The sequence below is a fragment of the Sander lucioperca genome, chromosome 20 (assembly GCF_008315115.2).
Source record: "Sander lucioperca isolate FBNREF2018 chromosome 20, SLUC_FBN_1.2, whole genome shotgun sequence".
Taxonomy (NCBI): domain Eukaryota; kingdom Metazoa; phylum Chordata; class Actinopteri; order Perciformes; family Percidae; genus Sander; species Sander lucioperca.
The window spans coordinates 29,133,509-29,159,299 of record NC_050192.1 but is presented as its reverse complement, the minus strand read 5'-3'; the positions used below and the strand labels follow the sequence as shown (position 1 = coordinate 29,159,299).

At 40.3% G+C, this 25,791-nt stretch overlaps 1 protein-coding gene across 1 annotated transcript in view; it reads right to left on the bottom strand.

The window, feature by feature from the left end:
- Window positions 1–25,791, bottom strand: part of cog5 (component of oligomeric golgi complex 5) — a 99,000-nt gene that overhangs the window by 39,123 nt on the left and 34,086 nt on the right. Inside the window, exon 7 of the mRNA XM_031288170.2 lies at window positions 12,036–12,166. Coding sequence (XP_031144030.1) covers window positions 12,036–12,166 — 131 coding nt within the window. The remainder of the gene's footprint in view (window positions 1–12,035; window positions 12,167–25,791) is intronic.

Genomic DNA, 25,791 nt, shown 5'->3' with positions numbered 1-25,791 from the left:
TTTAATACCTGGAATGCACTTCAATGCCCGTTTCTCGCTCATGCTGTATGAAAGTACAATGTAAAATCCGTTGGTGACGATGTGGCCTCGAATTATTAATACATCAGGTTTTTTCAGTACCTCCCCAATAATTAGACCCAGATAAGCGACACAAAATGGATGGAAAAATGATTAACATAAGTCAATTTAAGCTTTTGGTAAAACAGACACTTATTCCCATTATGAGATGATGAGCTTCTTGGTTGCTGTAGCTAGCAGCAGTGACAGGTCTGATGGTGCTGCCCACTTTATATGTTGCTCATTTAAAAAGGGACTTTGAAGAGGCAGCGTGTCACATTGTCTGAACACTGCCTAGAGTTGCTGTTTGGTGCAACTTTTAGCCATTGGGCTCAGTTGATATTATGTCATATTTCTGAAAAGATGTTGGAGAGGAGAGGATTTTTTACGTGGGTCATGTGAATGGACAGAACAGATGGGCTACATGGTCTTTGCTGGCACAATCACAGCGCTGAGGTGAGGCTCCCACACAGCCCAGGCAGCATGTCCAACTGCTTACATAATAAAAAACACAATAAGCAAATGCCTGATATATGTGTGTGTGTGTACATATATGTGTGTCTGTGTCTTTAGAGCCCCATATGGCCACACACATAACACAGTGACAGAAGTTGTTAGCCGAGGCTGCTCCAGCAGTAGTCAGGCTAAAAATACTTCTACTGAGGGTGAAATACACAGGGGAGAGAGAAGTGTGTGTGTGTGTGTGTGTGTGTGTTTCTATCCAATTTTTGGAAAAAACTGTTCATATTCTCTAGACCAGGGGTGGCGAACCTGTGGCTCTTGAGCCGTATGCGGCTCTTTGCCTGCTCCTGTGAGGCTCTTCCTGTGTGGCTGGGGGCTGTGTCATTGGTTGATTGTTGTTTTTAACTTTTCTGAAACATACAGTATTTCAGATAAGTAAAAAAAAAAACACATTTGAATGCATCTGCCAATACATTTGCCAATTATTTTAAAATGGAAAATAATGCAGCAGAGTTTTGAGGACAGATTCTGCAACCTGAGGAAAAACAGCGGCCACAGAGCACCTTCCTCGTTAACCCTTTCACTGCTGAATCAGATTGTTTGAAAGCCCCTTTAGTGACAAATGAGTGAGAGAGTTTGTCGAGTGGCCACAACCGAGTTCAAGCAAGACCTGAAAAGGATTTTGGATAACAAAGACTGTCAGGTTTCCCACTGAGTCAATCTAAGTGAGAAAAAAAACTATGAAAACTGCTATGTATTATAACCGTCATTAGATCTGGAAGACACTGTTGCTGTTGTAGTGTGGACGTGCATGTGTTGTGTGGCTTTTTGCTATGGTGCGGGTTTTTTTTGTGGCTCTTTATACCTAACTGGTTGGCCACCCCTGCTCTAGACGTAGGAGTGAAAAAAGGTATATCTGCTTTGCCCAGGGGCCACATTTGCAAAATGACAGGAGGCCAAGGGCCAATTAAATTAATTATTTAAATGAATTAATTAAACAAAAAAAATAATTATTATTTGTTATGTATTATTTAAAAAGGCCCCTAACTTATTTTTCTTTGAAATTCAAATTGGATTTGAGGACATGTAGGGCTTAGGCTGGACCTTTGAACTTTCCCCTTGCACTTTTTTTATACACAGGCTCTAATTTGATGCCTTTTTATGCACTCTGGCATCAGGCCTGATTTAGAAAATGATCAGCAAGTCACCCAGCAAGGCCCGCAAGTTGAGTATCACTGCTGTAGAGTCCCAGTATCCTGCTAGTTCACACAGTACCACCAGCTACACACACACACACACACACACACACACACACACACACACACACACACACACACACACACACACGGTCAAGGCTGCCATACAAGGTGCCACCTGATTCCTGATTCAGCTGATTCTTCAGAGGACAATGATATGGACATAATCAATAATCAAAGTTATCCATACATAAAAATATGATTCACCAGCTTGTACTTGTTTAGTGATGTAAATATAAAATGGACTGTATTTATATAGCGCTTTTCAGACACTGTGGCCGAGGCTACCGTACAAGGTGCCACCTGCTCATCAGATAAACATTCACATATATTAGTGTTAAGCTACTGTGAATTAACTCAACACTTCCTGCACAGATGTTGTATATTAAAAAAAACCAAGCGGCTAAAAAGGCTTTTAATATAAAAAGATCTGCATCAGTCAAGTTTTTTTCCTCAGTAAACGTGATTCAAATTAATTAGTGAGTGAACACACTATTAAACTCCATCTGTCCATTCAGTTGTCTGAGACGAACGGAATAGTGCTGCGGAAACTAGCCAGCGGCTAGAGGACATTTAGCTGCTTAATCCCGACAAAAAAACACGGTGAATGTTAGTGAATGGACACACATTTTTTTCAGGGTTCATTTTATTTCATTTTCTTTTCATTTTTTGAGGATTCGGATATTACAGTATTGAACGAAAAAGAAAACAACAAAAAAGTGAATATTCAAATCCCAAAATTGAATACCTACCCAACGAACGACTATCTGAATAGTGGAATATTCGTGTCCAGCCCTACCGGATGCTGCGGTAGGTTTTTTGTTTTGGGAGTTAGTGGTGAAAGTGGCTGAGAGGAATAACGTTACATAGTGGATATTGTGAATTGTACTAGCTGCGGTCTGTGAGTCATCCATCCATGTGTGCGTTCCTAAACCTTTGAGTAGACTGGTATAAATATATATAGATATGTATATGGGTGTGTTAAGTCTATATTTACGTTTATATGTTCTAAGATGTTCATTTAGAATATACGACATTAGCATAAAAGTCATCAAGCCGCAGTATTATTGTGTTGATGTTTACTCACGTAATACTGTATATGATTATTATTGGAGTGCTCCCAATGGCTGTGGACCTATGTTTGAGTTACTGTCTCTAAGATTACAGTAGCAAGGAGGCGGTTTCATTTAACATGGAGCTGATGTGGATGTTATTGGATTATAAGTGGCTAGCTAATTAAGTTGAAGTTATACCATATAAGTTATTATTATACTGTATACTATACAGCATGTCCTATCTTTGCTATTCCCTGGTCACTTTTTACACAATACATATTTATTTGAAGGTAGGCAATGCTTCTTTTATAGAATTGGCTTATTTTAATTTACAACGGAAAATTAATGTGTTTCCATGAAATTAATATTAACTGTATATCAGATGGAATCGTATCTCATCGAATAGCACAGAATCGATTCAACATTGAATCACGCTGAATTGTTCCATATTAAAATGCATTGTCCCTGAACCGTATCGGAGAGATGCACACCCCTATGGGACTGTGGGATTTTGACCTATAAATAGGTCTATAAATATTCCTATAACCTATAAATATTCTATAAAAATAAATACCTATAAATATAATCAACATTTGATTTTGCCACTTAAATTGTGTGTTGTGTTGCTATTGCTGGGTTTAAGGTCATTTAATTAAAGGGTGTATTTTTTAATTTATGTGCACCCTTGTGGAGTTTGATTTAAATATTCTAACCAAAAACTACAAATGACATAAAACACAACATAACTTTAAATGAAATGAGAAATCTTAAATGCTGGGAGAGAAACCTGGCTGGCACCCCTTGACCACATAACCACATTCTCTTCCACTATCTGAAATAGCACCGTGGATAGGTCTGGCAATGCGAGACTACTGTTTAAATAACACAAAACTGTAGCTCACCTGGTAGAGCGTGTACCCATATACAGAGGCTCAGTCCTCGACGCAGCGGCTGCGGGTTCGGTTCCAGCCTGTGGCCCTTTGCTGCATGTCATTCCCCCCCTCTCTCCCCTTTCATGTCTAAGCTGTCCTTTCAAAAATAAAGGCCTAACATGCTACAAAATAAAGTTAAAAAAAAGAAAAAATAACAGATTTTTTTCAATACCTTCATGCTTAGTCTGACTTGCCAATATTACTAATATAACTCATGTAGCAGACTTATTTTTATTACTAATGATGTGTAGTTCATTTATTTGACATAATTTACATTGGGCGGCTGTGGCTCAGGGGGTAGAGCGGTCATTGGTGTGTAAACCAGTGAATGTTTATCTGATGAGCAGGTGGCACCTTGTATGGCAGCCTCGACCACCAGTGTGTGTGTGTGTGTGTGTGTGTGTGTGTGTGTGTGTGTGTGTGTGTGTGTGTGTGTGTGTGTGTATATGTGTGTCAAGTCAAGTCAATTTATTTATAGAGCACATTTAAAACCAATCTAGGCTGAATAAAGTGCTGTACAAAGTTATATTGTGTTATAAAAACAAAGGAAGACAATAAAAAATATAGACACAATGAACATCATACAAACAACACACTTCTATACAAATGTCCCTAAACTAAATCATACGCCAAAGAATAAAAATGTGTTTTAAGACGAGACATAAAGATCTCAGCAGTAGAGGAGGGCCTAATATGAATAGGAAGTTTGTTCCAGAGTCTCTGGGCCACAACAGAGAAGGCACGATCACCCTTTGTTTTCATCCGAGACTGTGGAATAGCTAAAAGGAACTGATAAGACGATCTTAGGTATCTTGAGGAATGATGTAGGGTAAGGAGATCAGCAATATAAAGGGGCCAATCCATGCTTAAAATCGATTTTATATTTGACCGTTAACCAGTGTAGAGAAGCCAATATCGGGGAGATATGATCCCTCCTTCTGGTACCAGTCAACAATCTAGTAGCCGCATTCTGAACAAGCTGCAGACGTGAAAAAGATGACTGGCAAATCCCAGAATACAAGGAATTGCAGTAGTCAATACGAGACGAAATAAGAGCATAAATAACAGTCTCCAAGTCCTTACGACAGAGAAAGGACTTTAGTTTAGCAATAGTCCTAAGATGAAAAAAGCTACATTTAACAACAGAACTAATTTGTTTGTCAAATTGTAATGCTGGGTCAAAGATGAAACCTAGATTTCTGGCAAAAGGGCACACATTTGGGGCTAAAGTCCCCAAATTATACTAAAGATCGTCAGCTGAAATTGGGGGGCCAAACAACGTGACTTCCGTTTTACTCTCATTAAGTTGGAGAAAGTTGTTAGCCATCCAGCACTTAATGTCTTTCAGGCAGTGAAAAGGGACTTTAAAGAGTTGGTATCATCTGTTTTTAGAGGCAGGTACAGCTGTGTGTCATCAGCATAACAGTGATAAGATATGTTATGTTTGTGAAAAATGGAGCCCAATGGGAGCATGTACAAAGAGAATAAAATTGGCCCTAAAATCGAACCTTGAGGTACACCACATGTAATCGCTGCCAAAGAGGAGGAGATATTTCCTATTTCAACAGAAAAGGTTCTATTTTTTAAATAGGAATTGAACCACTGTAGAGCAACAGCCTGGATCCCTACCTTATGCTGAAGGAGATCCAACAAGATGGCATGATCAACAATGTCAAATGCAGCACTAAGGTCCAGCAAGAGTAAAATAGCACAATTTCCTCCGTCACAGAACAGCAACAAATCATTTAGCACTTTAAGAAGTGCTGTTTCTGTGCTATTGTGTACCAGACTGAAAATTGTCCAAGACATTATTTTCACTTAAAAATGAAGAGAGCTGAGCAAGAACAAACTTCTCCAAAATCTTTGACATAAACGATAATTTAGGCCTAAAGCTGTTACAATCAAGGTTGGGTTTTTTAAATAGAGGCTGAACTACAGCATGTTTAAAGCTAGATGGGACTATGCCATTCATAAGAGAGCTATTTATTACAGACATGAGGCTGGGACCAATAGTATCAAATACCTAGAGAATACGAGAGAGAGGGGACAATATCTGAAGATCAATAGGCAGGTTTCATGTGTGACACAAGATCCATCAATGCTGACAGGGCCACAGGCACAAAACAATTCAGAGAAGCAGGGCATACGATTGATTTAGAAGGGTCATGATCAGTAAGTGAAATACAAGATCTGATAGTGTCAATCTTGTTGATAAAAAAGCTCAAAAATTGTTCTGTGATTTCAAACGTAGCATCAGGGAGTGCAATAGCATGATTCCGTGCAGTAGTATTGCCCTAAACAAAATTTTAGGGCTATGTGCATTTTTAGCTATGATATCAGAAAAATGCTTTGCTTTAGATGCTTTGACAAGGCGTTGGTAGGATACCTGGTGATCTCTCAGTATCTCATAGGCCACTTGCAGAAAGTGACTCAACTACTTTATCACGTGATGATTGACAATGTAATTTTCACTCAAGTGGTAGGTAATAATGTAAATTATACACACTTTGAAAAACCTGTCAAACCACAAGTATAGTGTGTTTTTGTCTTCTAAATCAGGGCTCTTCAACGTTTTTTAAGCCAGGCACCCCTTATCTGTGAGAGGGACGGAGCAGAGACCCCCTACTACATATTTTATAAAGTTAAGTTGCATATTAAACCGGGCCTACAATAATGTGTGGGCGGCCTAAAGCCTTTATACATACCTTTTAGTGCATAGAAAACTAAGCTATGAAAATAATTGTTGTTATGATTTTATAAATCATGTTTTAATGTTAAACATACATGTGTCACAGTGAAACTTTAGGATTAACTGCATCTGTGGATGTTACCTTAGTGACTACCTTACCTTTACGCCAGTAGGCCTATCAGTAATATGTTTTTCACAAATAGGCTGATTTATATTTGCTAATAATATGCAGGCATGAAAACGGATCAGGGGTGAAAAAGGTGAGAAGGATATTACCCCTCTAGTGGGGTCCGAGGGCATGCATGCTCATATTCCATATTTTAAAGCATCAATCTGATGCATTTTGAGATGCATTTTTTGCCAAGCAACAGTGTAATATTTCAGTATGCACTCATTAAAGTTAATTTAAGTCATTAAAGTCCTTCTGACATTACACAATAATAAAAGTCATAATTTCTAAAAACTAAAAAGTTTTGGATCAATTTTTATTTCTTCCAACCATATGTTAAATAAAGAGTACACATTTACATATTGCAATAATATCATAATCCTACAATGAATCATTGTGAAAACTAAACTTTACTACTTTGGCCAGGTCATCATCAAAAAAGAGAATTAGTACAGTCATGATTTTGTCCATGTTGATATTAGCTGCTTTATTTACATTTATTAAAAACGTTGCATTGTTTATCTTTTCATATAGCTAGACGTCTAAACTCTGGGACGTAAATACCTGCCATGCTAATTCCAAACAGACAGCGTCAGGGCAGTTTGGGCTTCAGTAGCTTTTACACAGTGGCCATCATTAATGACAAATCATGTTCCTCTATGAACGTGCACACACGTATTGTTTGTATCACGGTCAGTCAGTGAAGGAACAGTCGCAGTGGTAGCGGTAGCCATCGTTGCCGGTGACGTACTCATATGACAGAGTGCACGGACCGAAGCTTTGTGACTAGCAGCACTTTATTACCACTGCTGCCGTACAGTGTCTTCCTTCAACATGCGCTGCAGAAGCAGCCGGCTCCCTCAATTTGAGGCACCGAGTGCTAAACAGCTTCCCGTCTCCACCCTTTTCCTCTTGTCCTCTATTCATGCCCAGCGCCATTTGTTTTAACTACTTTCTCAACTAAAGCTACCTGTATCTACATGCTCCTAGCCGCGTTACCAAGGAGACCACACCGGCACCGCACTCACGGTAAAAGACCCTCCCTACTTTGCATCTGATTGGCTAGAACTCGTTTCATTGGTAGGTGGAAGTTCGATGATTGGTTAAATCCAGCGCATCAATCCCATGTGGACTTTTTAATTTATTTATTTTTCTAAAATAGTCATATGCCAGAAATCGGGCACCAGGCCCGAGTACTTAAACCCCCCCCCCCTTAAACATTTTCTCATCGAATCTACACGATTCACGCAGGTCACCTATTTTGGTCTCAAAACGGCGAATTTCGCCGAAAGGTGAGTGATTTTCATGTCTGAATATGTTGGATTCATGTTAAGGCATTTTAATTTTTGAAAAAAACTTTCACAAGTTGTTAATGAACTCCCTTCATTAATTTTGCCAGATGATGGTCTAGTACCGAAACGTTGCCTATTATTACATTTATTTTTTGCAAGTTAGACAGTATGCGGGAGTTTCTTTGCAACTTTTGACTTATTTATCCCCCTCCGACGCACCTGTCTCACGTTATAGATGTGCAAAGTAGGGGGGGCCTGTTCTATTTATTTCATTTGTACTGTTGAGCAAAGCAAAAATGTATATTTTGAAAAGATGTTTTGTTTAATTTAGTTAGTAACAATTTACTAGTTAAATATTATGTTTTTTTAAAATAAACTATTGCACAATTTTTGTTTATGTATTTCTTCTTATGCTCACTTAACTTGTTAGGTTTCAATACATACAGGATTTTGTGCATTTTCCTTGATAATCAAGCAAGCAAACTCATGATACCATTGTATCGCAATCACAGTCTTGTAAATCGCAATCGTAATATGACTTTTTCTCAAAATCATGCAGCCCTAATTAAATCGCACAAATGTTGCGGTTATTTAATCGAGTGACATCGCGATTGTGGTTAGATTAATCGTGCAGCCCTAGGAACAAGGATTCTGCTTTAAAGGTCCTATGACATGCTGCTTTTTGGATGCTTTTATATAGGCCTTAGTGGTCCCCTAATACTGTATCTGAAGTCTCTTTTATATAGGCCTTAGTGGTCCCCTAATACTGTATCTGAAGTCTCTTTTATATAGACCTTAGTGGTCCCCTAATACTGTATCTGAAGTCTCTTTATATAGACCTTAGTGGTCCCTAATACTGTATCTGAAGTCTCTTTTATATAGGCCTTAGTGGTCCCCTAATACTGTATCTGAAGTCTCTTTTATATAGACCTTAGTGGTCCCCTAATACTGTATCTGAAGTCTCTCTCCCGAAATTCAGCCTTGGTGCAGAATTCCAGCCACTAGAGCCAGTCCCACAATGAGCTTTCCTTAGGATGTACCATTTCTGTGTCTGTAGCTTTAAATGCTATTGAGGAGGAGAGAGGGGGGGCAAGGTGGAGGGTGGGGGCGTGGCCTTGACCAACTGCCACTTTGCTTGTTTGCAAGCCATGATGTCTCTCTCTTTCTCATGGGTGGGCCAAATTCTCTGGGTGGGCAAAGCAGAGAAAGGGGAGGTAACCTTTCCCCTTATGACATCATAAAGGGAAGATTCCAGATCGGCCCATCTGAGCTTTCATTTTCTCAAAGGCAGAGCAGGATACCCAGGGCTTGGTTTACACCTATCACCATTTCTAGCCACTGGGGGACCATAGGCAGGCTGGGGGAACTCATTAATGTTAAAAAAAAACTCATAAAGTGACATTTTCATGCCATGGGACCTTTAAGAGCGCAAGCATAAACATGAAGAGGAATCAAATCCAAGCATCTAAAAATAATACTTGAAAAACTCAACAGCAACAACTCTTTCAGGATAGGTCACAAACCAGCTGTCAACACTTTGACTGTTTTCATTATGTTTTCTCCATTTCCTGCAGTAGGTAGAAATGGATTTCCATTTCTATGCTGAAAGCTGATCAACAGCATGATGAGAGGTGTAATTGGAACATGTGAGATGAAGGTTGTGACATGTGCTCTTAGTCATAGAGAGACTAACCTGATCAACATTTTATCATCCCTCCATGTCAGCGAAGAGCTAAGCAGAACATGGCTGCACCACCACTACAACCCTCATCTGGGCAATATGCCATCATGGACACTGAACAGACTGTCACATACACACGGAAGAACAAACTATCTTTAATAGGACACTGTCCCCTTGAGAAGAAGGCTTTCTGGGGCAGATGAAGGTTAGCAGAGCTCACATGTGCTCCCTCTCTCACATGTTTTACAGGACGACACATATACAAAGTACTTATCTCTCTTCTTCCTTTGTCCTTCTATTTTACTCAGAATCAACAACTTTTTTTAAAAATCTAAAAGCTCAAATACACAAAAAAAGTATAAGACCTAGGAAGAATTGAAATACACAATGGGCATCTGTGATGTCACAAGATATTCACTAGTCTGGAAATAAAAGATCACAACAGCAAATAATAAAAATAAACTAAATGCTTTTTAGAAATTATCTCTACTTATTGATCCAAGCGTAGTGTAGTGTAATCTGTAGGGGTGTTTTCATTTCTATGACCCATTTACTCCTTTGAAAGAGTAAATATGCAATGTTAACTCCCAGGGAACCGAAATAACAGCTGGGTGGAATGACAGGGCTGCTTGTCACATGGCTCGTGCATTTACATGGAGGCATTCTCTCTTATTAATATTCAACAGTCCTCAAAGTAAGCCAAAATGTAGAAAAGGTGTATGTCTGCTATAATTAGTTATTATTTTGAATTGTCTGATATAGAGAACAAGAATGAACCTGGCGTGTTTTTTTCCCCTCTAATTTTATTTTGACTTATTTAGTCACAAATATTGAAAGTTGCATAATACTATCAGCTGTTTTATTAGTCTCAAATAATAGCTGGAGTGTGTCCATCACCAAAACATGAAATAAAGCCTAGGTAAAAACATTAAGACAATACCGTTTTAAAGGACAATTCCAGCGCAAAATGAACCTAGGGGTTAATAACATATGTGTACCGAGTTGAACGTTCTCTCGGATATGTTTTCATGCTAATCAAATCTGTCTCTAGCGTGAAACAAGCTACTGCAAACCGGTGGTTAGCTGCTAACGCTAGCTTTCTGGGCAGATGGTAAATCGCTATTTTATACCACTAACAATGCTCAAATTAGCACCACATTTCCACAGTAGCATAATGAGGGTCCCTACATGCAAATCGAAGCATTGAGAACTTTGTAAGTGTACAGACAGTTTATTAAAAAGATAGATTATAAAGACAGTAGCGTTAATGTTTACATGAGGGCGCCATCTTGGATAACAGTGCCCCGAAAGCTGGCGTTAGCAGCTAACCACCGGTTTTGCGGTAGCTTGTTTAAGGCCCTGTTTACACGATGACGCTCATGGGTGAAAATGAAAAAATATTTTTTCGGATGTGCCTTTCGTTTATACGGCGACGGCATTTTTGGGGCTTAAAAACGCAAAAAGGTGAAACTACCCTCCAGAGTGGAAATCTTAAAGGGTAAAGGGTAAAAATGCAAAAGTCTGAAGACAGCGGTGTGGAGAGAGAAGAGGGTCTGCTTCAGCCTCCTCTGCCCGCTGCCTCTCGCTCTCAAGCAGCGGCTGAAGGGCTGCGTAGCTCAGGATATTGGTAGTGCTCCCGTGGGTGCTGTGCTGTTGCTTATCATGGTCGACTGTGCCGGTCATCATCAGACAAACTTGCAACTCCACCTCCTCGTCTTTCCAGACAAGCTTTTGTAGTTCGCTTCGACATGTTTTGGTTTCCCGCTACTAAGGAGAGAAGTAGAAGGAAGGTTCTACGTAGGCGCGCGGCCTTGGTGGTGTTGTGTGGCAGTGCCACCTAGCCGCCTGGCGTGCATACTACATCGAATTTCACACACTTTTGCATCACCATATGCATGCAGATTTCCCCCCCAAAACGCTCGTCTAAACACGGAATAAAAAGTGAGAACGCAACGCCACTTTTGCGTTTTCTCTTCAGCTCGTTTCCGTCTAAACATAGCCTAAAGCTAGAGACTCATTCGATTAGCATGAAAACAGATCCCAGAGAACAGTTGGTACACATATGTTAACACCTAGGTTCATTTTGCGCCGGAATTGTCCTTTAATATGAAACATCTGAGCACAAAGTGTTGTATTGACAGTAGCTTCCCACCAAATGAAAAACAAAACAAAGAATACACTACCACATTACTGTGAATGTTACAAGATTACAGGTAAACATGGAGGAAATGTTGAGTTTGCATCTTCAGCAAACTAAAACAGAAGTAGATTAGCACACCAGTGAAGAAAAATGCTGGACCAGGCCACTATTTGAGGGTTTGTAGATTTGATTCCAAAACTTCACAGATATTGTATTTGTTCCTGAAAATGAATACTAACAAACCAACAATTGTAACCAAAAGTAAATAGTTCAGTTTTTTTGTATGAGTGTTGTGCATGTACCTGGATCTCCATGCCCTGCTCCAGCAGTCTCTTGGCCTGGTTCTCTACCTCCAGCCTGGCTCTGCTGATCAGCAGCAAGTCATTCTCAATCACCTCAATGCCGCTCAGATCCACACCTTGTGACAGATAGTCTACACACAGACACACACACACACAAATATCCAGTATTTAATCCTCGTTTTTTTTTCAAACAAACAAAAGTTTTGGGATATAATTGGATTAACTAACTGAGACTGAGCCTTCGACTGAGAGTTGCATCTTATTTACTGATTATTTAGGGCATTTCCCGCAGAAGCAGCTACCAAAGCTTTATATAGCTGTGGTTCCCAAGCATTTTCTGCAGGGCTCCCCTTTTGCAGATACAAATATTCACACACTACCCAAGAATAGGATGGACGGACGGACAGATGGACAACCGAACACATAATGTCTCCGGCCACAGCTGTCGTCGGGGCATAGGCATTAAAAAATTATATTTCTAGAGCTGCAAAGATTAATCGATTAGTTGTAACAATTAAATTAATCGGCAACTATTTTGATAATGAATTAATCAGTTTGAGTCTTTTTTTTATGAAAGAAAAAAGTTAAAGTTCTCTAAATTCCACATTCTTAAATGTGAAAATGTTCTGGTTTCTTCAGTTACACTTTACTTGAAGGTATCTACATAAGAGTGACATGACACTGTCATGAACGTGTCATAAACATAAACAAGTCAAACGTTTATGACAGAACGCTTCTTTTAGTAAGTGTCATTCGGTTTTTGTCATGACAAGTTATGGTTAGGGTTCAGGTTCATGTGTCATGACTGTGTCATGACTGTGTCATTGGTTCATGACAGTGTCATGTCACTCTTATGTAGATACCTTCAAGTTTTACCGTTGCTTTACTCCTCAGTGACAGTAAACTGAATATTAGGAATGCACCGATTGCAAATTTGGGTAACACTTTATTTGAAAGGGTGTGCATAAGACTGACATGACACCGTCATTACAGTGACATGACACCTGTCATGAACATGAAGGAGTCTTTTTGAGTGTTAATGACTGTTGTCATTAAGTGTCATTCGGTAAATTATGACACTTTTAATGCAAAGTTAGCATTGTCCGAGATGTCTTTGTCATGACAACTTGACTTTAACTTAGACAACAATCTCTGTGTTGTGACAACTTGACATTAAACAAGACAGTACAACCTGTCGATGTCTTTGTAATGAATATGACATGACAATTATCCCAATTGTCAAATTTTGTACTGCAATCGCTGTCGTCAAACTGGTCTTATAACTTTTAAGACATCTTAATGACAAGTCCAAATGGTTCCACTTTATTTGAGGTTATGGATATTATTCATGACACCATCATATAAGCATTTTATGATGAAATCAAACTTCATGACAGGTTCAAATTGTTTCACTTTACTTGAGGTCAAGGAAAATATTCATGACAATTATAATGCTCTCATGACAGCCAATGTAAAAACCAACCTCTTAATGACAGTTTAATGTGATGTTAACACATAAAGCTAAATAGTTTATTAAAGTTTGATAATTGGGCCTGTCATGACATATTTATGACAGGTTATGTTGTCTAGGTTAATGTCAAGTTGTCATTACAAATACATTGACAGGTTGTACTGTATTGTTTAATGTCAAGTTGTCATAAGATGTCAGTCTGCACACCCCTTCAAATAAAGTGTTCCGATACCGATGTGTAGAATTTTCATTTGGCCGATGTCGATAACAATGACGTTGTTTTGTTATTTCCTTTTTGACCAGGTAAACAAATAAATTGCATTATAACACAATATATTGAACCAACTTCATCAAACTAACTAAAAATGTCCCACCATGATGCTTAGCCTGTACCTGAAGGTAGCATGAAGTCCAGTCGGAGCCCACATGCTTTTCCTTCATTGTTTGTTTCCATAACTCACTCATAGGGAAGGAAAAAATGTTGCTACAACAACAACTCCAGGGAAGCCGGAGGATTTTCTATTGTTTCTCTGTCAGCTCTGACTCTGGCAGTGGCCATGGTGTCTGGAATGGTCAAGCTGCAGGCTACCAGTAGGCAAATGTTACCCTGTGTCTTTAGCTGCATGTTACCAGCCGGTAAGCTATGCTGTCCATGGGGAATTCACCTTCTAAAATGTTGAGTTGTTCTGTCGGTCTGTGCTGGTCTGTACCAGGTCATCTCTCCGTTTTTTTATTAGCTTTCAGCTAGTCTATATCCACAACGTTCCACTTGCGGGATTGCTCCAGGGCAGCCGGAAATTCCGCTGGATGTTAGCTTCCTCTTTTTTTGTGTTGACATTATAAACTCCGGTGGATTTGTGAGGACTATGGTTAACTGCTCCTCAGATCTCTGCAGGGTAAATCCAGACAGCTAGCTAGACTATCTGTCCAATCTGAGTTTTCTGTTGCCAACTAAAACAACCTTTTGAACGTACACGTTCCACCTAAACAAGTTCCTTCCCGAGGCTATTTTGCAGCGGCACCATGGCTCTGTCCAGCGCTTAGCGCCACCCATAACGATTGTGATTGGTTTAAAGAAATGCCAATAAACCAGAGCACGTTTACATCCCGGAATGCTGTGTGGACTAGCTAGACCTTCCTCCACAGCACTGTGAAGGAAGGTCTGGTAAAGCGAGACTAACTTTAAGCTAATCGTTGTACACTTGAAATGTCACAGGATCATTATTTTTTGAAGCTGGGTAGTCTAACTAACACAACATTAAGGCAGCGCAAAATGGATAAACATTTGTCGATTCCGATGTCCTGCCGATGCATCCCTACTGAATATCTTTGAGTTGTGGACAAAACAAGACATTTGAGGATGTCATCTTGGGCTTTAGGAAACACTGATTGACATTTTTCACCATTTTCTGATATTTTATAGAGAAAACAACTAATGGATTAATCGAGAAATCGGAAATAATCGGAATAATTGTTAGATGCAGCACTAGACATTTCATAAAAGACATGCAAAAATAATTTTCAAATCTTCTAACTATGTTTTTTCAATCACTTTCCCAACAGCCCAGTCAGTCTAAAACTTCATCAACACATCTTCTTTGTGATAAAATCATATTTCTGTTATTTAATTTGCATACCGTTGACAGAAATGATGACAGCGGGACTAGTCAGCTTGACAGATTTGTCAGCAACACTTTCAAAGAAGTACATAGCACTTCTGACTGCGTGTTAAACATTTCCATTCTGTTTTTCCCCTGCATTGTTTGTCCACCCACCTGCTTTGGAAAGCCTGGTTGTGCATTAGAGGAAAAAATATGGACTTGTCTTGCAACTGAATCTTGTCTTGGGCTGATACAAAATTGCAATTGAAGTAACCCTGTCAATATGTGTGATTTTATCCAACAAATTCTGAGCACCTTGAACAAACGTTAACGCTACCATTCACAGTCATTTACAAATAGGCGAAACAGTAAAACAAGCTTTAATAACCAGTGTGTAAGGCTTGAAGTGCATTAGAAAATGTGATGGATAATGCTGTTTTTAATAGAAAGTATGAGGAAGATTTTCAAGTGTCTCTTAAGAGTTTGGACGCAGTGACTGCAGTCATGACTTGTGTGGGAAGTTTATTAAGCCAAGAGAAAAATAAAACAGGGCCAGGCAGAGATATGAGCAGGCTGGAATAGGAAGACATGGCTAAAATATGATGGGAGAAGACAGACAGCAGATTGGTGTATGTGACTAAACCACGGCCTGCTGTTGCAAACTGCCTTCTGGCAACACTGTACAACACTGTACAACAGTATATATATATATATATATATATATATATATATATATATATATATATATATATATATATAGTTATATATAACAATCTGTTTTTCTCTCGCCGTTTTTTATGACTGTAGTTTGGCTAGCTAGCTAGCTAGCTAGCTATGAAGGAACAGGATGTTCTCCTTCATAGTCCTGCCTACAAAGCACCGATTAGTTGACTGGTTTTCCAACCAGGGAAACAGACGTCATCGTCAGATATCGGAAGCAATTCAGAGGTCTGGAACCAGGCTAGCTTTCTCCCACTGGGTGGAACAAACTGAAATATCTATAAGGGTTTTTCCATACACATGTGCTGGCCTGGCTCGGTGCCTCAGCCCAGCTTGGCAGGGATTTGCATTTCCATTAACACAGGGCCACCCGCTTGAAGGTGTGTCTTCAGTGCCGGTGAATCGGTATTTATTCAGTTTAGGGAAATCCCACGAGAGCACATACTTTCAGAAATGTCTTTTTCTGCACATACATGAGTTGAGTCACACAACATTTGAGGGGGGGTCACAGGTTTGCCACAGCATCACCGTAGCCTGCTTGGAAGCGGGTCAGTTGATTTTGAACCTACTCCGAGAAAGTCCATCTTGGGCGTGACACAGCATGATTTGGCTCGGCGCAGAAAAAATGCCGATAGAAAAACCCCATTTATCTATATCTGAGGAATCGATAGGTCGGGATTTCACCAAGCAACAAAATAAACCAACATTTGCTGAAAGCATAAACCACCTTTGGGTTGCCATACACAACTTTATTAAATGATGAGATGTTGATTGATATTAGTATATGGTTTATTATATGGTATTTATGGTAAGAAAGTAAAACAAAAAAAAATTCACACTTGTTCATACTTTAGCTGGACATGCTAGCCATAACTGATTCTGGTCAGGGGTTGATGTAAACAATGTATAAGTCAATAAACCCTGGTGGCTGGCTGCAGTATAGGTCATACATCCCTACCCCAAACCCATAAAAAGTCAAAGTACACGTCAAATAAATTTTCCCCAAAGATGGTTTCTGTCATTTTAAGAAGTTCTGATCAACCTGATGTTTGTTCAAGTGTTCATTTTATGATAATTTAGGTTGTATTAGTTATTTGATGCTATAAAAATGGGGTGAAACGTCATGATTGACTTGGTTGGACGGGTGTATGGGCGGGACATGATACTGCGGCCCCAGTGCCCGAACACTACTGCACAGACTCTGGCTCCAAAATTACAAGATGGCAGCTCCCGAATTGAAGAACACTTTTTTTTACAGTCTATGATTCTGGTGCATTATGACAAGAGGCAAAATCAAGAATGCTACATACCATTCTGCAGTGTATGTTTGATGGACTTAAACTTCCATGAAATTATTTTCACGCAGTAAAACTAATTACATTTTGATCACAAGTGTGACTGTGGCCACACTTCTAGGCTCTAACTCTGCTCCACCATAGTGTATAAACACCATATGGGCACTGTGTAACTGGCTCTATGAGCGGAAGCACAGGAGGTCCTACCCTCACTTTTCAACAAGTTTGTTTCTTAACAACTCTCCGGTTCTTATAAATTTGGTATCCCTGCCAAGTGTGGTGTGAGAAACATTCATTTGGAGGATAAGGGCTAAACAACAACTTACCAGCGCAAGGCTTTGTAATAAGACAGCACGAGGGTCAGCATGTATGTCTAAATCTTTAGGGGAAGGAGTAAGGGCAAGGGATGCAGATTTAAGCTGCTTATATCGACACATATAGGTAGACAAGCAGCTGCAAAGCAAGCATTAAAGGAGGATTAAAAGGTATATACACTAGGGCGCAGATCAGGACCAGCTTGAAACAAAGTAGCTCAAAACAAAGTGTTGTCGGACCACATCTGCAGGTGTAAGTGTTTGTAGTAGAGTTGGGCAATAAGGAGAAAATCAAATATCACAATATTTTTGGCCAAATACATCGATGTCGATATTGCATATGGTAGGGTTGACTATTGGGGCTTGAACAAAATATTTGATAAATAATCACCAATAATGTGGATACAATGACTAAGTGGGTAAAGGCATTTGCACATAGAACAGCTATTAGGTCTGGTAAGTTAGTAAGAAAATAACATCACTTTACTGCAATGCAGCCGTTAAAACCAGGAAAAGACAACACTTGTGTCTAGGCATGGGCCGGTTACCGGTTTCAAGGTATACCGCGGTTTGAAAACAACTCAAATTTTCTGTCACACCATTCCTAAGGTATGAGCTGTTTTGTGTGAGTGGTCAAGGACAGAAAGTGCAGTTTAGTAACCCCTGTCCCTGTCAGTGTGCAGTGTGTTTAAAAATAAAATACATTATGTTCAATGGAAAAAAAGTTGGGTTTTTTTACCCAGACATAAAAAAAATAAAATAAAATTGCAATACCGTGATATTTTTGCTGAAGGTTATCATACCGTCAGAATCGTATACCGGCCCATGCCTACTCATGTCACGATATTACGATATCCAAAATTTAAGACGGTATTTAGCCTCATATATCAATGTCGATATAATATTGATATCCCAGCCCTAGTTTGTAGCTATTCCAAAAGGCCACTATCAAAGGTGCGGCAAAAAAGCCTGTCCTCACAAAGATGGGCAAGACCTTAACTGTTCGATACAAGAATAGATAAAGGCACACACTTTGTCCTTGAATGCATTTAAAAAATATATTTTTTTAATCTCCACACACCTGGCTGACCGCTGTGTCAGATTGTTAGTTTCAGAAGTTGGAGAAATTTTCAGACTGGGCTTTAAGTAGATTTTTCCATAGATTATCTTTGCCGCAGTTTGAAGTTGATTTTATATTCATGAATAAAACTATGTTTGGACTGTGGGTGTTAAGGTGAATAAAAAACAAAATGTCTTCCATTATCCTGTTCTTTCCTGTCTTATGATATGACATGGAAAGCTGCAAGCTTAATTCCTTACATTGTATGCCATCATCCCAATCCGCTTTTTGATTACTTACTCTTTTGCTTAACATCTTTCTGACAGTCACATGTTTTGAAGAATCAGGATGACAAAAGTAGAGTGAAATCAGCTGCTCATAATGAGAGGAGAGGCGTACCGGTGCTGGGTGTGGGGACTGATGTCACTGATTGTCTAGAGCTAAAGATTGTTAGCTCTTTTTCCAGAGAGAGAGAGAGAGAGAGAGAGAGAGAGAGAGAGAGAGAGAGAGTATTACCAGGCAGGTGGCTGGCTGAGACACAGAGAACCAGGGAATTGGCCAGGAGCCACATTCAATTCAAAGTAATCCGCTCGAAGCCTCATTACTACAAAGCCTGCCAGAGACCACGATCGAACAGCTGAGCCCCGAATCTCTTTGCTTGTTTAGATATGTGTGTTTGTGAGAGAGAAAGAGGGAAAGGAAGGGGTTGGTCTTTTCTGACTTTTGTCATAATATGCTCAGTGGGCTGTCTGAAATTTAATGCTTGAAGACACACACACACACACACACACGCACACGCACACGCACAGGCCATTAGATATTATGTGTTTGCTCCCAGAGGATAAGCTGTGCTCTGGCACAGATGTGCCCTGGCTTCTGTGCTGGCTACTGTGATTCAGCTCATTCTTCAGAGGACAATGAGATGGACATAATCAGTATTCAAAGTTATCCATACATAAAAATATGATTCTCAACAGTGGAATTTATCACAGCATTGCAGCGCTTCAAATTACTGGCATGGCAGAGTGTAACTCCCTGTAGCATCACCTTGGTGATAATCAGCAGAGGGGGTTGTGGAGGGGAACAGGCAGCAGGGAGGGAGCTGCTTCCTGCTTATCAGAGCATATTTAACAGTCAGGAAAAAATGATCATCGAGCGCAAATTAAGAAGGCTGAGGTGTAGGTGAGAGGTAGACCTGAGAGGGATTTAATGAAGGAGGCTAAAAACAGCAGCTTGTCAATCAAAGTATTCCTTCATTAAGTGTTACAACATATAACCCTGGGGAAAGGCCTATAAGCTTGCCTTCACGCACACACAGAATCAGTAAGTCGTCAGACAGTCCCGAAAAAACGCAGGTATCTAAAAATTGCAGCGGCATGCGCGAAAAGTTAAGACCGATTCATCCTGCGGTGGCCAATCATGTAACCGGCGATCAGACTTGTCAGTTCGTTTTGAGGCGGTGTGAGAGCCCGGTACAGTAAACTTGAAACCTCACTGCCTCTATGCCACATGTGGCAGGGTATGGAACGTTAACACAGTAGCCTGCCTGGAACAGATGACCATATATATAAACCCGGCTCAAAATGATATGATACAGAGCCGAGAGTAGAAAAAAAACTGTTGAAAAACGAGCATTCAGAACGCTCGATGGTGTTTTAAGCCCCCAACGTCTCCTTCCAGGCAGCGCTGCGACCGTTGACTTCAAGGGACCTAACCCTAACCTAACCATTGCCTAATCCTAGAGACGTTGGGGGCTTAAAACACTGATAAACGTTCAGAAGAGTGGGAAATCTGAGGTTTTGGCTAAAAAGGAATTTCTTTTAAATATGTTTACCTCATTATTGGAAACTTTGGCCACGTTTAACATGAACATCCAACATTGTAATATTATAGAATATGTCCACAAAAGCATAATAGGTCTCCTTTAAGTAATAGCTCAGTGTGTAGTGTGGGTGTAGTAAGTGTGTGGTCGAGCGGGCTTAGAGCAGACAGGTGTTAGGGATCGGAGCAGAGGAAATGGTTAACAGTAAAGTTGTCAAGTGGTAGTAAATGCACAGAGTAGGTGTCAGTTTGTCAATACTCAAGACCCAAGAAGTTTACTTGCAAAACGCAATGTGCAAAATAATAGTTTTTCCTCAATGATTCTGTTTTTGTGATCATTAGGAGCCAAAATCGTAATCACGATAAAAAGTTTGATTGATTGCACAGCCCTCGTTAGGCCAGAATGAGCATCAACTTAAATGAAAGGGAATGCATAGGTGCAGTTGAGCTGTGCTAACATAGCTTGTTAAAAAAACGTGAAAATAACTATATTAACATAATTCTTCTATTCAACATAGGGATGGAAAAGGACAGGAGAACTCAGGGAGGGACAGAGGAGGAGAAAGAAGAGGGAAGGCATGGAGAGGGCAACAGGAAACTATTAAAAAGGGGAGGGAGATATGGCACTGAAATAATACCACGATATTTTAGGGTATACAATTATATTCTTGACAATATGTCAAAATGCTGAACAATATTTTATTATTAATTTAAAGAACATACTGTTGAAAATAAGTGTACAAATAACAAGGTCACATGACACACAGCCATCTTCTAACAGTATACATACTGGGAACTATATTCTCAGAAGGCGAAGCACTGATACTTCTGCTGCTTGGGCGGAGTGATTTGCTCTCAGCACCTGAGAAGCCCCGTGGTGAGGAGCAGAGAGTAACAACGGTGCTTTTCAGGTGTTGAGCTAATCACTCCGCCCAAGTAGCAGAAGTAGCAGTGCTTCGCCTTCTGAGAATATAGTTCCCAGTATGTATACGGTTAGAAGATGGCTGTGTCTCATGTGACCTTGTTACTTGTACACGCTGTGACTCTACAAATCACAACATGTAAATAGGAACATGTTGGCGTTATTTTGTCAGTTATTGGGAGCAGTAGGCTAGATGGAGCCGGTTACCTCCAGGATCTGTGCTAAGCTAGGCTAGATGGAGCTGGTTACCTCCAGGATCTGTGCTAAGCTAGGCTAGCGGTCAGACAGAGTTACAACACGCATGGAGATGAGAAGGGTATGTATGGACTTATCTAACTCTGGGGGATATGGTGAATAAGACAAAGTCCCAATAAGTCAGCGTGTTCCTTTAAAATACTCCCTCTGCATCCTAATTTTGAGTACTTGAACTTTGCCTCAATCCAACAGTTGCTGATTCATGCGTTTCTGACAATGACCAGCTCTGAACATGGATCAAAGTAATCAATGACTATGTTTATATGGACATAATATTCCAGTTTTTGCCCTTCTTCTGAAAAAGACAATATTGTTAGCTTGTCTAATGAAAGTAAATATTCCACAAATAGCCCCTTTTACATCAGGGCTCCAGACATTTTGCGACCAAAATTTGAGAGTGTGCGACTGAATTTTACATCCAGTCGCACATGTGCGACCAGTAAATTTGCCCCCTTTTTTACACGTTAAACGTCGAAATTTCGGTACCTGAGAGCGCGTAAGCTCAAGCTTATCTGTCCTCTCTGAAAATTGACAGAGAGCGGAGCTCTGACACAAACGCACGCACACGCATAGCTGCGGACGGTGCAAACTACGTCGGCTCTGCAGTTTTGTTGAAGTCACAGTGAGTCACGGAAAATGCCGATAAAGTGGTTTCAAGTGTGGTTACAGTTTTTCAAAACTTCACGCAGACAGCGTTTGCTGCGATATGGTATTAATGGAGAGCTGAAAGCGGTCGCGGTGCTGTTGACGTTACACTTCCTAAGCAGGAACAACAGTGGTTTCTGTGCCCTGGTGACTGACTGACAGGCTGAGCTTGTAAGGCAAGGCAACTTTATTTCTACAGCACCTTTCAGCAACAAGGCAACTTTATTTCTACAGCACCTTTCAGCAACAAGGCAACTTTATTTCTACAGCACCTTTCAGCAACAAGGCAACTTTATTTCTACAGCACCTTTCAGCAACAAGGCAATTCATAGTGCTTTACATGAAACATTAAAGAGCAGTTAAAAACAGTCATGAAAATAAAACAGGCTAAAAAAGAATATACAAATACAAGAACAAAAGTTACAGCGAGTAAGAAATGAATAATTATTCAATTTAATAGGTTGTAGGGACGGGTTTGGGAGGAGAGAGGGAGGGGTTTTTATTTTTGTTTAATTTATTTAGAGTGTAACATTCTAATAAAATAACATAATGTTCTAAGTACATAGGATAAATAGGTTTGACAATATTTTTTACAACTGAAATAATTGTTTTGTAATTATAGAGGGAAAGTACCAAAAAAAAGGTACCGTTGGGTAACGGAACCGAATTTCAGGTATCGGTACCGATATTGGTTCAGTAGTAGCCTAAACAATGCATGTTTAATTTTAAGTTGAATTCATTGTAATTGTAGACTAGACCTGGTATATACAGTGAGGAAAATAAGTATTTGAACACCCTGCTATTTTGCAAGTTCTCCCACTTAGAAATCATGGAGCGGTCTGAAATTGTCATCGTAGGTGCATGTCCACTGTGAGAGACATAATCTAAAAAAAAAAATCCAGAAATCACAATGTATGATTTTTTAACTATTTATTTGTATGATACAGCTGCAAATAAGTATTTGAACACCTGTCTATCAGCTAGAATTCTGACCCTCAAAGACCTGTTAGTCTGCCTTTAAAATGTCCACCTCCACTCCATTTATTATCCTAAATTAGATGCACCTGTTTGAGGTCGTTAGCTGCATAAAGACACCTGTCCACCCCATACAATCAGTAAGAATCCAACTACTAACATGGCCAAGACCAAAGAGCTGTCCAAAGACACTAGAGACTAAATTGTACACCTCCACAAGGCTGGAAAGGGCTACGGGGAAATTGCCAAGCAGCTTGGTGAAAAAAGGTCCACTGTTGGAGCAATCATTAGAAAATGGAAGAAGCTAAACATGACTGTCAATCTCCCTCGGACTGGGGCTCCATGCAAGATCTCACCTCGTGGGGTCTCAATGATCCTAAGAAAGGTGAGAAATCAGCCCAGAACTACACGGTAGGAGCTGGTCAATGACCTGAAAAGAGCTGGGACCACCGTTTCCAAGGTTACTGTTGGTAATACACTAAGACGTCATGGTTTGAAATCATGCATGGCACGGAAGGTTCCCCTGCTTAAACCAGCACATGTCAAGGCCCGTCTTAAGTTTGCCAATGACCATTTGGATGATCCAGAGGAGTCATGGGAGAAAGACATGTGGTCAGATGAGACCAAAATAGAACTTTTTGGTCATAATTCCACTAACCATGTTTGGAGGAAGAAGAATGATGAGTACCATCCCAAGAACACCATCCCTACTGTGAAGCATGGGGGTGGTAGCATCATGCTTTGGGGGTGTTTTTCTGCACATGGGACAGGGCGACTGCACTGTATTAAGGAGAGGATGACCGGGGCCATGTATTGCGAGATTTTGGGGAACAACCTCCTTCCTTCAGTTAGAGCATTGAAGATGGGTCGAGGCTGGGTCTTCCAACATGACAATGACCCGAAGCACACAGCCAGGATAACCAAGGAGTGGCTCTGTAAGAAGCATATCAAGGTTCTGGCGTGGCCGAGCCAGTCTCCAGACCTGAACCCAATAGAGAATCTTTGGAGGGAGCTCAAACTCCGTGTTTCTCAGCGACAGCCCAGAAACCTGACTGATCTAGAGAAGATCTGTGTGGAGGAGTGGGCCAAAATCCCTCCTGCAGTGTGTGCAAACCTGGTGAAAAACTACAGGAAACGTTTGACCTCTGTAATTGCAAACAAAGGCTACTGTACCAAATATTAACATTGATTTTCTCAGGTGTTCAAATACTTATTTGCAGCTGTATCATACAAATAAATAGTTAAAAAATCATATATTGTGATTTCTGGATTTCTAGATTATGTCTCTCACAGTGGACATGCACCTACGATGACAATTTCAGACCCCTCCATGATTTCTAAGTGGGAGAACTTGCAAAATAGCAGGGTGTTCAAATACTTATTTTCCTCACTGTATATATATTTTTTGTTTTTCATGACAGCGATGGTGCTGCCAGTTAACCTTCTATGTTGCATCTTCAAAGTGACACTGAATTTGAAACAACACATTGTAATTTCTGCATCTATTATCAAAGTTATTATTAGTAATACAGTGGAAATTAGTAGAAATGTGAATATTTGGTTAGCATGTTGATTTACGGTGTATGCCCCTAAATTTTCTGGTTGCGCCCCTAAAATTTTCAGTTGGGGGCCACTGTGCTCCTAGTGAATAAAATTAGTCTGGAGTCCTGTACATGTAGCTGTGCAAAATACGATTTGTTTAAAGTTTTCCATCGGTGGGGGACTTGTTCAGCCGAGCGAACACAGTGTCCCTCTTTCATTCCTTCAACCACCTTTATGAAAAGGTTGCAGTTGTGATGTTTGTACATATTCAAAAACCTGTTGATACCCAAATCTTTCATAATGTTTAAAAGTAGCTGAGTTTCTCGTCCCGACCAGAGCTGTGGGCTTGCAGCCTTGCAAACTTTTGGATAGTTGGGTTGTGTACAACAACCATAGCAACGCATAGCTGACCGTAACCGTGGATTTCCACAGGATGCAGAACGTCTGCAGACCGGCTCCACTGCGGAACGGCTGCGTGCTCCGCCGTCCGTCAATACCCACCAGGTCCGGATTTGTTGCGTAACGGCTGCGGCCAGCCGACCACAAGATCTCGCGAATTCATGTATGTTCGCGCGATATAACAGGATGTAGTTTCTATAAACAGAACCACAAAACCAACAACAGTTTGTTTCAATCCAGAGGAGTAGAGGGGAAACAACTCTGTGCTGTGTTTTCAAGGTGTAGTGCAGGGAAATATGACCTGCCGTAAGCACGGTGTATTTTATTTTGAAAAGTAACCGGGTGTTTTATTTTGTTTCTGTGCTCGACTCCCTGTCCCGCACAATCTGAATTGTGCTGAATTGCTGCGAAGCTCTCCGTCATCCGTCAAAAATAGAAGCTCTGCGTATCTGCTCTGGAGGGCTGCGGACTGACGGAACTGGGACGGAGTAGGTACGCAGACGTTCTGCAGTCAGTGGAAATACACACATTGACTTTAATGGAAACCTAATGACTCCGTCGACGTTCCGGAGACGTTCCGCAGACGTTCCGCATCCAGTGGAAATTGCCGGTCAGACATAAACAGGCAAGAGGCCGTAAACTGCAGTAAAAACCCTGATATTGTCCAAAGTCCAAAGAATGCCTCTAAAACCTGAATAATACCAGCATATCCCACGTCTTAATTGGAAAATGCTAT